We start from the raw sequence: 14,002 nt of genomic DNA on the forward strand, positions 1-14,002 counted from the left end.
GGATGATTATGCAACCCCAATTTTATGTAACGTTTTCATCAAATAGTTTAAAAGAAACAAGCATCCTTATCTTTTGCTGTCATGATTGAAATTAATTAAATAGGTACTAAAACTGATGCAATTACGTATATACCACTTTGTAAAGTGATGCAATAACATCAAAATAATTTAAAGTATAATAAAGAATAAAATAATATAATATAACAAATTTATAATTATTTTTCAAAGCACGATCGGTTATAAAATTAAGATGAAATTCAATAGTATTATTAATAAATGTTGTCAATGTAATGCTCATTTTATAATAAGTAATAGAATTATAGATATATTTTTAATTTTAAATAGCTTTCAAAAAATTCAAAACATAAGATTTAAAATTAAATTATTTGACAGTAAACTATATATATATATAAATTACGTGCCTATATATATGTAGGCACGTAAAGAAAGTATTCATATATCTAGTACATTTTGAAGGAAAATAGTACATTTTTTGAAGGCGCTTCAGTACGTTTTGAAATTTCATCGCGGCAACACTGGACAGCTTTCTGTCTCATGTTTTGAGGTCTGTCTTATTAAATAAATCACTGTACACTGTGTATTCACTAATTTTCATTTTCATGTAGTAAAGGTATGTTTTCATAAAGTACATACTTTTTTTGTTTAAGGGTATTTGGGCAGTTTATTCTCTGTTGTATTCTCAAGTAAAAATACATACAAGTATAGTACAGTGTTTTCTAAGGAAACAGTCTTACTTATTGTTTTTTAACCTCAACCCTGATATTTCGGCATTTTCGCAAACTCGCCACCCTTCAGTACACATTAAGCTGAGTTTTCGAAACTCTTCTGTATTTAAACAAAAAGGGATTGTAGATGCCGACTAGGGTTTCTCAAACGGGATTCCGGGATCCCGGGATCCCGGGATCCCGGTTGATTTTTTAACCCGGGAAATATCCCGGGAAANAATTTAATTCAAATTCATAAAAACAATTTAGTAATTAATACAAAATCTATGCCTTATTGTTAAAATAAAATTAAGATTTGTGATCGAAAAATTAATTTTGTGGGCTGAAATAATTCCATTCAACAAATTTTTGTTTGGAATTTAAATTTAATCGACATCTGAAATTAATTTGTGTTTAGTGCTACTCAAACTACTACTACTACTCTTCACTCATATATCAACTTCCATATTGCATACCCTATGGTCAGCGAGAGGAAATGAATGAGATCATTGATGAATTATTAGAAAATTGAATAATTGAGCATTTTAAATCGCCATTGTCGGCATCTACAATATTGGTCAAGAAAAAAGATGCGAGATCGTAGTTTCTAGTTATTATTTACCAGAAATTAAATGAGATCATCAAAACAGACCTGTATCCCTATAGTTCAAGAAGCAATTAAATTGATGGAACAGACCAAATATTTTTCAACAATAGACACTTTATTGAGAATTGGCAAATAGCTTTGAGAGATAAGGAAAATTCAGCGCTTTCTAGCTTCCTCTGAGGCCACTATCAATGGAATCAGATGCCAATGGGTCTTTGCGAAAGTCCAGCATCTTGTCAAAGAGCTGAGGATTTTATCCTTCGTGGCATAAAAGGAAAAATTTGTCTCGTCTATATGGACGACATTTTAAACTTTAATTTTGAGTTTCAAAGGCATCTGGTACAACTAGAGCAAGTCTTTCAACGACCTGCAGCAGCTGGCTTAAAATTGAAACCAAGAAAATGTCATTTCCTGCAACGTCAAATTAAATTTTTGGTCTATGACGTTTCTGATGAAGAAATCAGACCAGATGCAGACATAATCAAATGTGTATTAAACTTCCGTAGATAGACAAACGAACACGATATTAAATCATTCATAGGACAAATGGGATACTACAGGGGACACATTAATTAATTAAATCCTAATTATCTCGAAACCTTTAAGAGACTTTTTGAAAACTGTTACTAAATTTCAATGGGAGGAGGAACGAGAATGTCACTTCGAGAAACTAAAGGAAATAGTTTCATTCACTTCAATCCTAAAGCCCCCAGACTTTTTCTAAACCTTTTATATTAGCTACAGATCCATCAAATGAAGCTATAGGCGTTTTGTTTAAGCAAAAGTATGATAAAAATGAAATGACCATTACACATGCAAGCCGAATAGTACGAAAACCTGAAAATAACTATAGCACCACTGAGAAAGAACGTCTGGTTGTAGACTGGGACACCAAATACTTTAAACCATACGTATAAGGGAGAAAATTTACCATTATTACTGACCATTGTCCTTTACGATGGTCGATAAGCAACAAAGACTCTAGCACAAACTCTCGAATTGCACGATGGGTTATATTCCTACAAAAATTTGATTTCTAGGTAAACCACAAGGCAGGAAGTTGTCCAAAAATGCAGACGTGCTAAGTCACATCCCTACTCAACAAATCATGGAAACCGAGGAGATTGAACTTATTTATTCTAATGCCCAAATTGGACAATTTTAGACACAAGATTTAAGATAAAAGTTTATTACCTAGAAATTGGAAGATGATACCCTTCGAGACCGAGAACTTGAAAGAACCTTCTTTTTAGACAAAGACAGAGCCCTATATCACTTACAACCTACTAGCTAAGAAAACCTCTAGAACAATTAGTCATACTCTCTGTCTTGTTACCATATAGGGGAGACCGGGGCAAGATCGGCATGTTAAGCTTTACTTAAATTTTGTGTAATAAATACTGCTGTAAACTGAAAAAAACTTTGCATATTGTCTATTGGAATGTTTTCTTACTATAGAACTGGTTAAAATCAGTTTGGAAATAAAAATAATTAAAATAATTACAACTTTACAAGAAGAGAGAAATTGACGAAGTTGCCCCGGGTATAGGGGCAAGATCGGCAACTTCTCTCTTTTTGTAAAGTTGTAATTATTTTAATTATTTTTATTAAAGTTGCCCCTGGTATAGGGGCAACAGTAATGGGGCAAGATAGGCACGTATATAAAATTATGTTATTAACAATGTATAAGTTGGAATTCACTATTAAAACAAAGAAATACAAATCCAACACCCATTTAATATTATTACAACGAAATGCAAGTTCAAAGACATATATACATGAATAACAAATGCAAACATGTTTTCATTTATCATCTGTTTGATTTTTATCCTTTGCTTCTAATGTGGCTTTATGTTGCCGATCTTACCCCGCTAGTCATGATTTCGAAACATTAAGTACAACCCTGAGAACAGAATGCCAAGCCACGATCTGGCTACGTGAATAAGTTGAAGTTACATCCTTCTAACAGGAAAAGTAACTGTCGTTATCATGGAATTATAACAAAACATGCTAATTCTATATAAATGGAAGCAAAATATTATATAGAATTGAACGAAAATGAAAATTTGCTTGATAATTCAACTACGCTTGTTGGAAAACAATAAAAACACTACACCCAACAAGCCACCAATAAAACTCAACTGCCTAACCTATAACCCAAAGTCTCCTTTTAATTTGTTTTTGAAAAAAGCGCTTGACAAACTTGCCCCGCATGCCGAAGTTACCCCGATCTCCCCTATATTAAATATTTGTGAAAATTCGAATACGTCTTTTCTGTTTAAATCAATTATAACCAAAACAATAATATTGAATGTAAAATTTTATGATTTTGAAAGAAAAAGCCTTATTTTCACAAGAACAGAAACTGAACATCCTTTCTTTTTTCCCTTATTTGTCAAAAATTTAGTTAGCAAACTGAGAGTCAACCCCTCTAAATGTCCCCACTCATCTTGTTGACGTGTTAAAAATTTTACACGCTAATTGCAGGAGAACTTTAAAATGTAACGATTCTTTCCCATTATTCGGGGAATGCTTCAGAACCTCTCAATGTAAGAGGGCATATTCCATTTGATTCTCCAAAGGCTAACGCCTATAATTATGAGTACTCCAGAACTTCTACATGTAAGATGTATTCTCCCAAAGCCTAATGATGCGATAAGATACGAGTCTCCCAAAACCTAATGCCAATAATCGGGAGTGCGCCAAAACATCTCGATGTGACCAGATGTATACCACTTACTCTCCTAAGGCCAACGCTTGAATTTTCAGAGAGAGGACATCCTTTCTTCCAACCAGAAGCCGTATGTTTTACGAGCCGTCAACACTTCTCCATATGAAGATATAAAAAGAACAATATGATAAAGTTGTCGACTATACAACGAAATATTTTGACAATCCCGACAAGAAGACATCGTATATAACAAGAATGCCGAGAACCTGGTGAGGTAGTATAAACTACAACCATTGTAATCTCTCTGTCTCTTGTGTGTTAGGAAGATTCATAAACTGTAATCTTGATTTATTTTAATTTCGTTTCATTACATATTTTTGTTTTGTTATTTAAAATATTGCCTCTTCAATGACTAAAATCTATGCCTATGTCCACTCCACGTACTTATGTCCCTCCAGCTCGATATTCGTCGTTTTCGCGTGTTAATCTGCAAATTAAATAGATTAACTAGTGTCAGGAAAAACAACTTTCAGGGGATCTCACAAACGTCTGGACTTAAACCTTAGGACATCATCCATTGATGTTAGAGATCAGATCTCACGATCTAAGTAGAATAATTGGTAAGACAGGATTAACCCTGGACACCCTGTTTATCTCACATATTTATCATGATACCCCTATTGGAAGTCATCTAGGAGTACAAAAGATGCAACAAAAATTTCGATCACTATATTATTGCCAAACAATTAAATTAACAAAGATATAAAAACCTATTGTCAAGGCTGTCAACGATGTGCTTTACAAAAAAGAAAAGAAAAACGAAAAGAAGCTGACATATGACTATTATCTTCCTTGACGTACTTATTTGAATGAACTGCTATGGATATCATAGATCCTTTACCCATCACAATGAATGGAAATTAGTACATATTAGTCATTATAGACCAATTTTGTCGATATACCGAAGCTATATCCTAACCTAACATTCATAGTAAAATCATAGCTAAGGCTTTTGTTATCAACATTGTTTTAAGACACTCTACACGTATCAACTGCTTACAGATCGTGCTCAAAACTTACTATCTAAAAAGTTCAAGGAGGTATATAAACTACTCCACATTAAAAGACTGCTCATGACAGCATATTATCCTGCATGTAATGAAATATTTCAGAGATTTAATAAAACTCTCATCGACATTAGATTGCACTATGTTGAAAAGATCAACGAGACTGAAACAAATGGATCCCTTATGCACTATTTTTCTATAATACGGCTGTTCACGTCTCTATGAACGCTAGTCCGTTTTTCTTACTATATGGACGAGATCCAACTTACCATTTTGTACTTGTCACTCATTAAACTCGGACCGAATACGATATAAGTGATAATTTCGCATCAGAACTACACCTTCGAATGGCTATCAGACATCAGATAGCACAAGAACATGCAAAACAAGTTGCTAAAGAATGCCAAAATCAACATCTTAGAATCCATACTCTACTCACATTTCAAGATGGAGATTGTGCTTGCCTTAATGAAGTAGTTGTTCCTCAAGTGTTAAAAGAAAACTCGAACAGAGATGTTCAGTACCATTCCGAATTGTAACCAAACCCAGTCCCGTCATATTTATCGAAAACTTCCAAACAAAAAGCAACTTCAAGTTCATGCTAATTAGCTCTAGGTGAGTCGCATGGGTCTGTCAGATCCAGCGCGAACTTTAATTGACATTTTTTTATATTAAACATTTTTTTAAATCTGAAAAAATTAGTATTTCTCTACCTTTCTATCCCAATCAACATGCTGTTAAAACCTTTTGCATAGCAACGCTCATTTTTGAGAAAAAAAATACTTTGAGTCTGATAGACGCAGGCAACTCACGATGTAAGTAAAAAAACACCAATTAAATCATTGCCGTTGCCGATAGTGAGTGTCGCAATACCTTTATCGTGTTTAATTTGTTGCGCAGTATCTATTAAACCCTATAATATCGTTATTTATTTAAATTTTTTACTTTGTTTGGTTTTTGTTATAATATTGTTTTCAAAAGTGATGTCTAATTAATTTTTAATTATTTTAATTATTATTTTATTTTTATAATATAATTTTTATTTGTCACTTTTATAATTATTTTCCATTATTAATTGTATATTAGGCGATGCAAGTTAAGTTTTTGGTTACTGTCGCTGATTGGTTACTAAACGTGAAAACGTTTAGTAACCAATCAGCGACTTCTGAAAACAGTCTACTTGTAAATTGTCTAGAAATATCTCACCCCCTCAGCAATGATCTCGGAAATCGAATGTAAACAATCGTGTGAAATTTAGGGTGTCCTTTTTATTTTTTCTTTATTTTGTTGAAATTGTGTAAATTCTTAAATTTAATAAAAAAATCTTATAAAAGAAAAATTTTCTTTAAACTTAAAAGAAAACCGCTGTAACACACTTACCAACCAAAGAAAGTTGAATTTTCTTTCTCCTACCCCTTATCTCAAAAATTTTATTTACCATACTAAAGTTCAATGGAAGTGTAATAGAAAATAAAAATAAAATTAATTATCTAGACATAACTTTATACCGGGAAAAACACTCTCGATATAAAACTTTACAATAAACGCAGCAATGTAAATAAAATTCTTAANCAGCATTGTAAAAAAATTCTTAATTATAAATCGTATAGTCCTATAACAATAAAAATAAATAATTTTATAAAAGCACTTGCAAAGATATGGAACAGAACATCTAAGGTAGAAGAAAAAGAAAAACAAAAAATAAGTTAATAAATACTTTTATTTTGAACGACTATCCAAACAGATTACTAAAAAAGTGGACAACTGCATATATAAAAAACAGTTTCAATGTTAAATATAAAAATGAAAATACTACATATAAATCATTCCCTATATTAAAAAAACATTCGAAAAATATAGAAAAGTTTTCAGAAAGCATGGTGTTACACTAGCAGCCAAATTCAAAAATAGAATTAAAAACAACATTCATACCAATAAGATTAAAAATAACGAATAAAAGAACATGAAGCAGCAATTTGACTTAATTATAACCAGTCACCATGGACAAATCACTGTGACAGATTTGGATGCACAATCAATAAAAAATTTGTAAAAATAATCCACAGGAAAAAACAGTTATCTACGAAAATTCAAAGGGCACTTCGCAATTGTTTATGAAAACAAAACCATAAACCTAAATAATAGCTCGGAGGTTAACGACGTGTGGGAGGAAATGGGAGGGGACAAAGAGCAAGGAAAACAGAAAAAAGAAAGACAGTTAAAAATGTCTAAGGGGATACAACATCAACACCGTGTAGCTGTATGTCTAAACATAAAACAGGTTAGTCCACAATTATGTAAATACTAGCTGTTATCCGCGACTTCGCCCGTGGAGGTTTTGCAAGCAAACCCCATTTATATTCAGTATTTCAACAACCGTAGTAATTGTTATATAACACCTACTGCCGAAAATGATGAGAATTGCTGAAAATCAAACGAACTATTTTCAATTTGATCAATTTTCTGGAACGTTTACACTCGTTCTATAATCGAACCAATATACAATAACAAATTCGAATTTATAAAGGTTCGAACATTTGATTAAAAAATCGAAATATATATAAATATTTATAACAATGTCTGAAAGGTTATTAACTTAATGCACTTAAGTACTTAAAGAAGACTAAACGTAACAAAAAATCGCATTTAAAATAGTAGAAGCCATTCTTCCGGTTAAGCCTTGATGCTTTCCCTCTCCCCCCGTGGGAAGATTTCGAAAAATTCCTTCTTAATGTGCGTTTTTATGACGTACCCTAACTGTGTACCAAATTTCACCTCTTTAGGTTAAGCGGTTTGCTCTGGGCGATGATGAATCAGTCAGTGAGTCATTCATTTAGTCACTCAGTCAGGAAAAGCAATTTTATATATTTAGATTTCCAATTAACGAAAAATATAATAATTGTTGTAAATAGTAAATTGTAAAATTGTAACTTAACCGTAATAATCAATGTAATAATCGGATTTTTACCAATTTATAGAAATGTAACACATGATCAGGGGTGCAAGATACACAAAATATTGCCCCTGAAAAGCATAGTGAATAAAGAATAACGAAGATAACACTCAGAAGTTTTTGTCTCTGGTAAAATGTGGTCCAGACAAAAAACGTCGGTTAACTTCTTCGGATCTAACCTATGATGTTTCATCATTTTTAAAAAAATAACTTTTTAAAAAAATTGACATTCAAAAGAATTTTTTTTAAGTTTTCGTATGGGATAATGAATTGCCAATTATATGAACTCTTATTTGACTAGATACATATACTTGTAAGAAATAAAAAGTAGCTGAAATATGCAATCATTCCAGCACACTAACGTTTCTGCAGGCTATACAATCAACCCGAAGAGCTATAGATACATGAAATTACCTTTAGACTAAATAAGGCATACCTAATTCTGAGACTAACAGCAGTATCCACGGGTACAGACTATATAGTATTGTCTGCAATATTTGAAAACAATACAAATTAGGAATTTAGCGAAAGTAGAAAAATATACGGAAAGCCTGCATTTTCTAATAATTCTGACTTTTGATTTGCCATCATGTAAGAGAATTTAAATTAAGACTAAAAAAATAAAACATTGAATATGAACGATTCTGAAAAGTAGGGTATACAAAATTTTTTTATTGAATTATGCATAAAATATAATATTTTGTTGTTCCGTAAATTAATTAAAGCCACATAAAATCATTAAAACAGTAAAAATATTATATTAAACGATTATATGAGAAAAGCCTATCAAACCATGATTGTCATCAAATCGATTTGTCGTTCACTCAGCAGACAATTCTTACAAACTGTTTCCATTTAATTTCATTTTGAAATAATCAGTGTTGCTTTAAAAGAGATCTGACTGATCATGCTTCATTGCACTTTCTCTTGTCAGAATTACCTTTGTTTGTTATTCTAAAGTTGTTAATACTGATTCAGCCATTATAATAAATACACAAAATATATTGGTTTACGTATGTACATTAAATGTATTACTGTTTAAAAAATTATTTTCAACTTACGTTCTGGAATTTGCCGACGTCGTTAGCTAGAAGATTTACCATTTGTCCCACATTTGATTTTTCCAGAGAAGAAGAACTTAACCTAATTGCCTGCATATGAAGGTTTCATATAAAATAATATTTTCCCAAAATTATATAAGATATTATATATAATTTATAAAAATACAAGTATAATTATCAGTAAATTCTGTAAAGAAACTAATAAATTAACTTTTTTAATACTTGTTTACTCACGCAATTTGACAAAATTAATTTTATTACGCAAGAATGTATTTAAGTAATGGATTAAATTTAGAAACTGATATATTTTTTATTGAGATATTTGTTTCTATAAATTTGGATTTTTAAAATACCTCAACTTCTAGCACTCAAAACAATTTTTATTGCTAAAAATAATAGTTATAAAATTAAATTAATTGCACTTAGTACTTGTTCTGAGAAATTTGTTTTTCATTCGTTGTGTGTCTATGGCAAATGTGTTTCAGGCACTTTTTACAAGATTTTATGTATTTTTTGTCTTTTATTCTTTGACATAAAAAGCATTTTTTTTTTCAAAAATACTTTTAATAGCATTCCTTGTTGCTATTCCTTTTTATTCCGTTTGAACTGTTTCTCTTGAAATTACTCTCACTTGATTGCATTCAAAGCCAAATAATTTTTGTTTTAATACAGAATTGCTATGTAAACCTTGGGAATGTTCAATCTATATTTCATGTTGATCTCGCATAATAATTTGCCTAGATTCTTCAAAAAATCTTTTGACCTTATGCATGTTTTGAAAATTTTTTGGCCAACGTTTCATTTTCCTCACAATATACCACATACGAATTATTAGCGACTAGATCGATCAAATAAAAAAAATAGCCAATGGCCATTTTGTACCATGCCGACAGCTGTATGTTCTTGTACATTTGTCAAGTGTATCAATTGTATCTACACTTAATTTTTTAAAATTGTAATAATAATTAATAACCTTTGCCTTCTACCTTAATAAATACACTATTAAATACATTTAATAAATACACTACATACACTTTATAGCTTCTACTATAGTGAGGACTGCAATTCCTCAAATCAAAATAATATAAAATTCACACTGAAGCAACAATACATCATGCAGCATCAGATATTTTTTTTATAGGAACCACTATAATTTCTGAATTTTTGTCAAATATACTCCAAAGTTTCTACAAACCGTAAGGAATAATAGTAAAATAAAATTCAAATTCCAAAATTAATATTTGTCTATAATATAAATAAAGATATGAGATGGGGTCACAAGATAACTCCCACATCTGCATGTGACTGTTAAAGCGGAGCGTGTAATAGTTTTCCATATAGTTTTAAATATTTAACAATATTTTTAATTTATATTGCCATTTCTGTCCTCCTATTTATTTAATTAAACGTATATATCATAAAACCTATTAATTGAAATAACTATTGAATGTTGCTTAATTGATTAATTGCTGTTATTATCACTTCCATTGTAAAGTCCGAGAAAGCACTTTATATATATCCGTTGACAATTGACCATTATTCAAGACAAAATGACCTTTAGAAAATTTAACTGTTCAAGAATTTAGCTATCTTTCCAAAGTATTTTTTGAACTATAATCTTCTACCTCCAAACTAGTTGATTGTTTGCCAAAATGTTTTAGAATTGTTACATGTCACCAGTCTTCTATTTATGTTTTCAAAAATAAAATTATTTCTTTTTTTTGACATAAATGTCTGCAGTCTTTTAAATAATATTATATAAAACATAATATTCATTTGTATATGACGTTGTAACCTTCTTAAACAATTTCCACAAATCTTTCCCCAAGATGTGATACTCATTATTATACATTTATTTGTTGCATGTGTTTTACCTGGTACAGGATTAACGTCATAAATTAAGTTCAAAGAAGACATCGCAGCTTAAGCTCTACCTTCTACTAGATCATCAAGTGTAAGAGTTCTTCCATACTAATTTGATAGGACATTACCTAATCTAACAGATAATTAAGATTTAATTTCATATGTGTACATTGCACGTTTACTTAAAAGTTGTCTGTTAAAAATGCAAATTGATACCAATTAGATAACTGTTAGTAAAACTTGTAAATAATCTAAGCTACTCTCTGCTAAAACATTTAAATTAATTACAACACTAAAATATATACCGTATTTTGTGATACTATCACAAAATCAATTACATTTACTCCTTTTGTTGAGTGATAGCAGAAATAATTAGTAGTAGTATGCGTTTGATACATTCTGGGGTACAAAATTAATTAGTATTAATTAGTATATAAATTATATAACACAACTTTAAAAAAATCTTTTTGAATAATATCCAAATAAAGATCGATACAGTATAGATTATATTTAATTTGTATAAGAATTTAATATAAATTAATAATACAAAATCGAATTAAAACGATAACACAACTTTTAAAAAATTTGATTCGGAACTCGCGCCCTCTGCTGTACAAGTTCGTACCCTGAACTAACTCCTGTGGACCTGCATTAAGTGCTTTGTCCAAACGGATAACAACATGTTTGCTTCACAATGTGAGTTTTTTTTATCTGCAGATAATATATGATTTGAGTTTAAAAAAACGATTTGTTCTTAAAGAAAAATATGATTGGCTGTTAGTTTTTAAAAAAGATATGATTGGTTAGTATTTTATATAAGTTACTTTTTTAAAGAGAATTAGTTTTATATTTAAGCTGCGATCATGGGGATGTACTGTTTTTTGGTTACATACAGAGACTATAAAATATACTCATCTTCTACAATTCTGTACTGTACTTTGGATGCTTGCGTTTCTGCGGTAAAAAATTTTTCGTTTGATGTTCCCGATAATTTTCCATCTATCCTTTGCTATTTCAAAGTCAAATATATTTAATAAGAAAAAGGAAAATACAGTTTTATAATTGTTGGCAAGGATGGAGGAATTAACAATGTATATAATGGATTATACAGTTATTTCGAACAGTGTGCAGAAGACATGAGAGAAATATGTTTAGAAAATAATAAGAAAACTTTAGTAGTGTTTACAGAGATAAGTCCAGGAATGAAATATTATAAATTTTCGAAATTTTCTAAGGTTGACAAGGTTGATTTATATGTATTTCAAACATCCCAGTACTTGTGTAATTGCTGGACCTTCCCAATCTGGAAAAAACACATCGGTGAAAAAAATGATTAACAACAAAATATATGAAAATCCTCCGAAAAAGATTTTATGGTGTTACTCTGTATAATTTTTTTTTTTCAAAAAAGGATATTACATTTATGTATGGCTTACCCGAATCTGTTCAAGGATGGGATTTGATAATAATCGATGATCTAATGCACGAACTGTCTCCAAAAATGCTGTTTTTGGAGACAGTTCGTGCATCAGATCATATTCACACTTACATCACTGTAATGTAAGTGTGATTTTAACCCTGGGCTAGTGCAGTGGGGTGTTTCGCCACCCCCAATGTTTTAAAAGTTGCACTATTCATAGATTTCGCAAGAAATATTTGTGTCCTCTTCAGTAGCTTCATGATTTTATGTATAGAGCATGCTCAGAAATTACTACGATGCTGCAGAAATTCCAGTAAGAGAAAAACAACAGTTTTCAGTAGGGTGTCCAAACACCCCACAGTATTAATTACGTTTTTTTTAAATTTTACAAATATTTATTTAGTTTTTTTTATTTTAAAAATAACTATAATGTGACCACATTTATTATTTATAATATAGATATAATAATCAATGTGAATAAAAATAATTTAAGTTTATTTTAATTCAAAATGGCTGACTTTCATAAACACATTGAGAAAATACCAAACATAGCAAGTTGCTTGTCATTTGCACTGAGTGCCAAAGTACAATGTCAGCTATTGAATCAGAGTGACAAAAATGCTTAAAAAACAATTTAGATTTTTACTATTGGTTTAATAATAAGATCTAATGTAATGAGTTTTGATAAATGTTGTTTTTTATTTTCGTAGATTTATGTACTAATATAATATGTAATCATACCTGAATATAATCATATGTATAATGACACATGACTTTACCAAATAAATGAGTAAATCTTTATGAATTTTTACTTACATGGTTTATGGACCCAAAAAAATGTCGGGGTAAACAAACGCCCCACTGCACTAATGCTGGAAAAAAACTCAGTGCACTGACGCAGGGTTAATAATGCAAAATTTGTTTCCCAAAAAATAAGATTATGAGAGATATAAGTTTAAATACATATTATTTGATATTATTTTAAAATAATTGTGATTAGAGTCAGGTGAATTTTTAGGTCGTCAAGCTATGGCGGGAAAACTTAATTTTTTATGGATGCATATAAAAAAGAGACAGAAAAGAAATTTGGTTATTTGTTATTAGATTTTCATCCTAAAACAGATAAGAAATTTTTTGTGAATGATTCTTGTTTTCCTGATAAACAAAGTACTTTTTGGATTTACTTACTGGTAAAATGAGAAATGTAAAAAAAAATTATCATATGCTAGCACTTTTAGCGAAGACTACTCCTTCCCAACGATCAGCGATATTGACAGAAGCTACTTCAAATCATGTTAAAGTTCTGTGCAAAATATGTGTTAATTTGTAGAGAGGAAATATATCTGCTGATGTTTGTAAATTACTAAAATATTAAAAAATTATCAGGAAATTTAGCGAAAAACACATTCCTTTAAATATCAAGAAAAAAATTTTGGTTAATAAATCTGGTGGATTCCTTCCTCTTCTACTGGTTATTGTCTATGGCAGGAGAGTTAATCGGTAAAGTAATAGGAGAAAGAATCTAATGGCGAAGCAGATGGCTTTAGTTCCTTCCGAATTACTGATGAGTTATGAAAAGCATGAAATAAGAATTGGTTATAATATCAAAGAATTACTCGAGAGTACAAATTTACC

At 30.3% G+C, this 14,002-nt stretch overlaps 1 protein-coding gene across 1 annotated transcript in view; it reads right to left on the minus strand.

Moving 5' to 3' along the window:
* LOC111621186 (multidrug resistance-associated protein 4-like) overlaps positions 1-14,002 on the minus strand; it is a 128,857-nt gene that overhangs the window by 85,416 nt on the left and 29,439 nt on the right. The window contains exon 5 of the mRNA XM_023363267.1: positions 9,085-9,174. Coding sequence (XP_023219035.1) covers positions 9,085-9,174 — 90 coding nt within the window. The remainder of the gene's footprint in view (positions 1-9,084; positions 9,175-14,002) is intronic.

Source organism: Centruroides sculpturatus, unplaced genomic scaffold, assembly GCF_000671375.1.
Source record: "Centruroides sculpturatus isolate CEXI.00-Female unplaced genomic scaffold, Cexi_2.0 scaffold132, whole genome shotgun sequence".
In the NCBI taxonomy this organism is placed as follows: Eukaryota; Metazoa; Arthropoda; class Arachnida; order Scorpiones; family Buthidae; genus Centruroides; species Centruroides sculpturatus.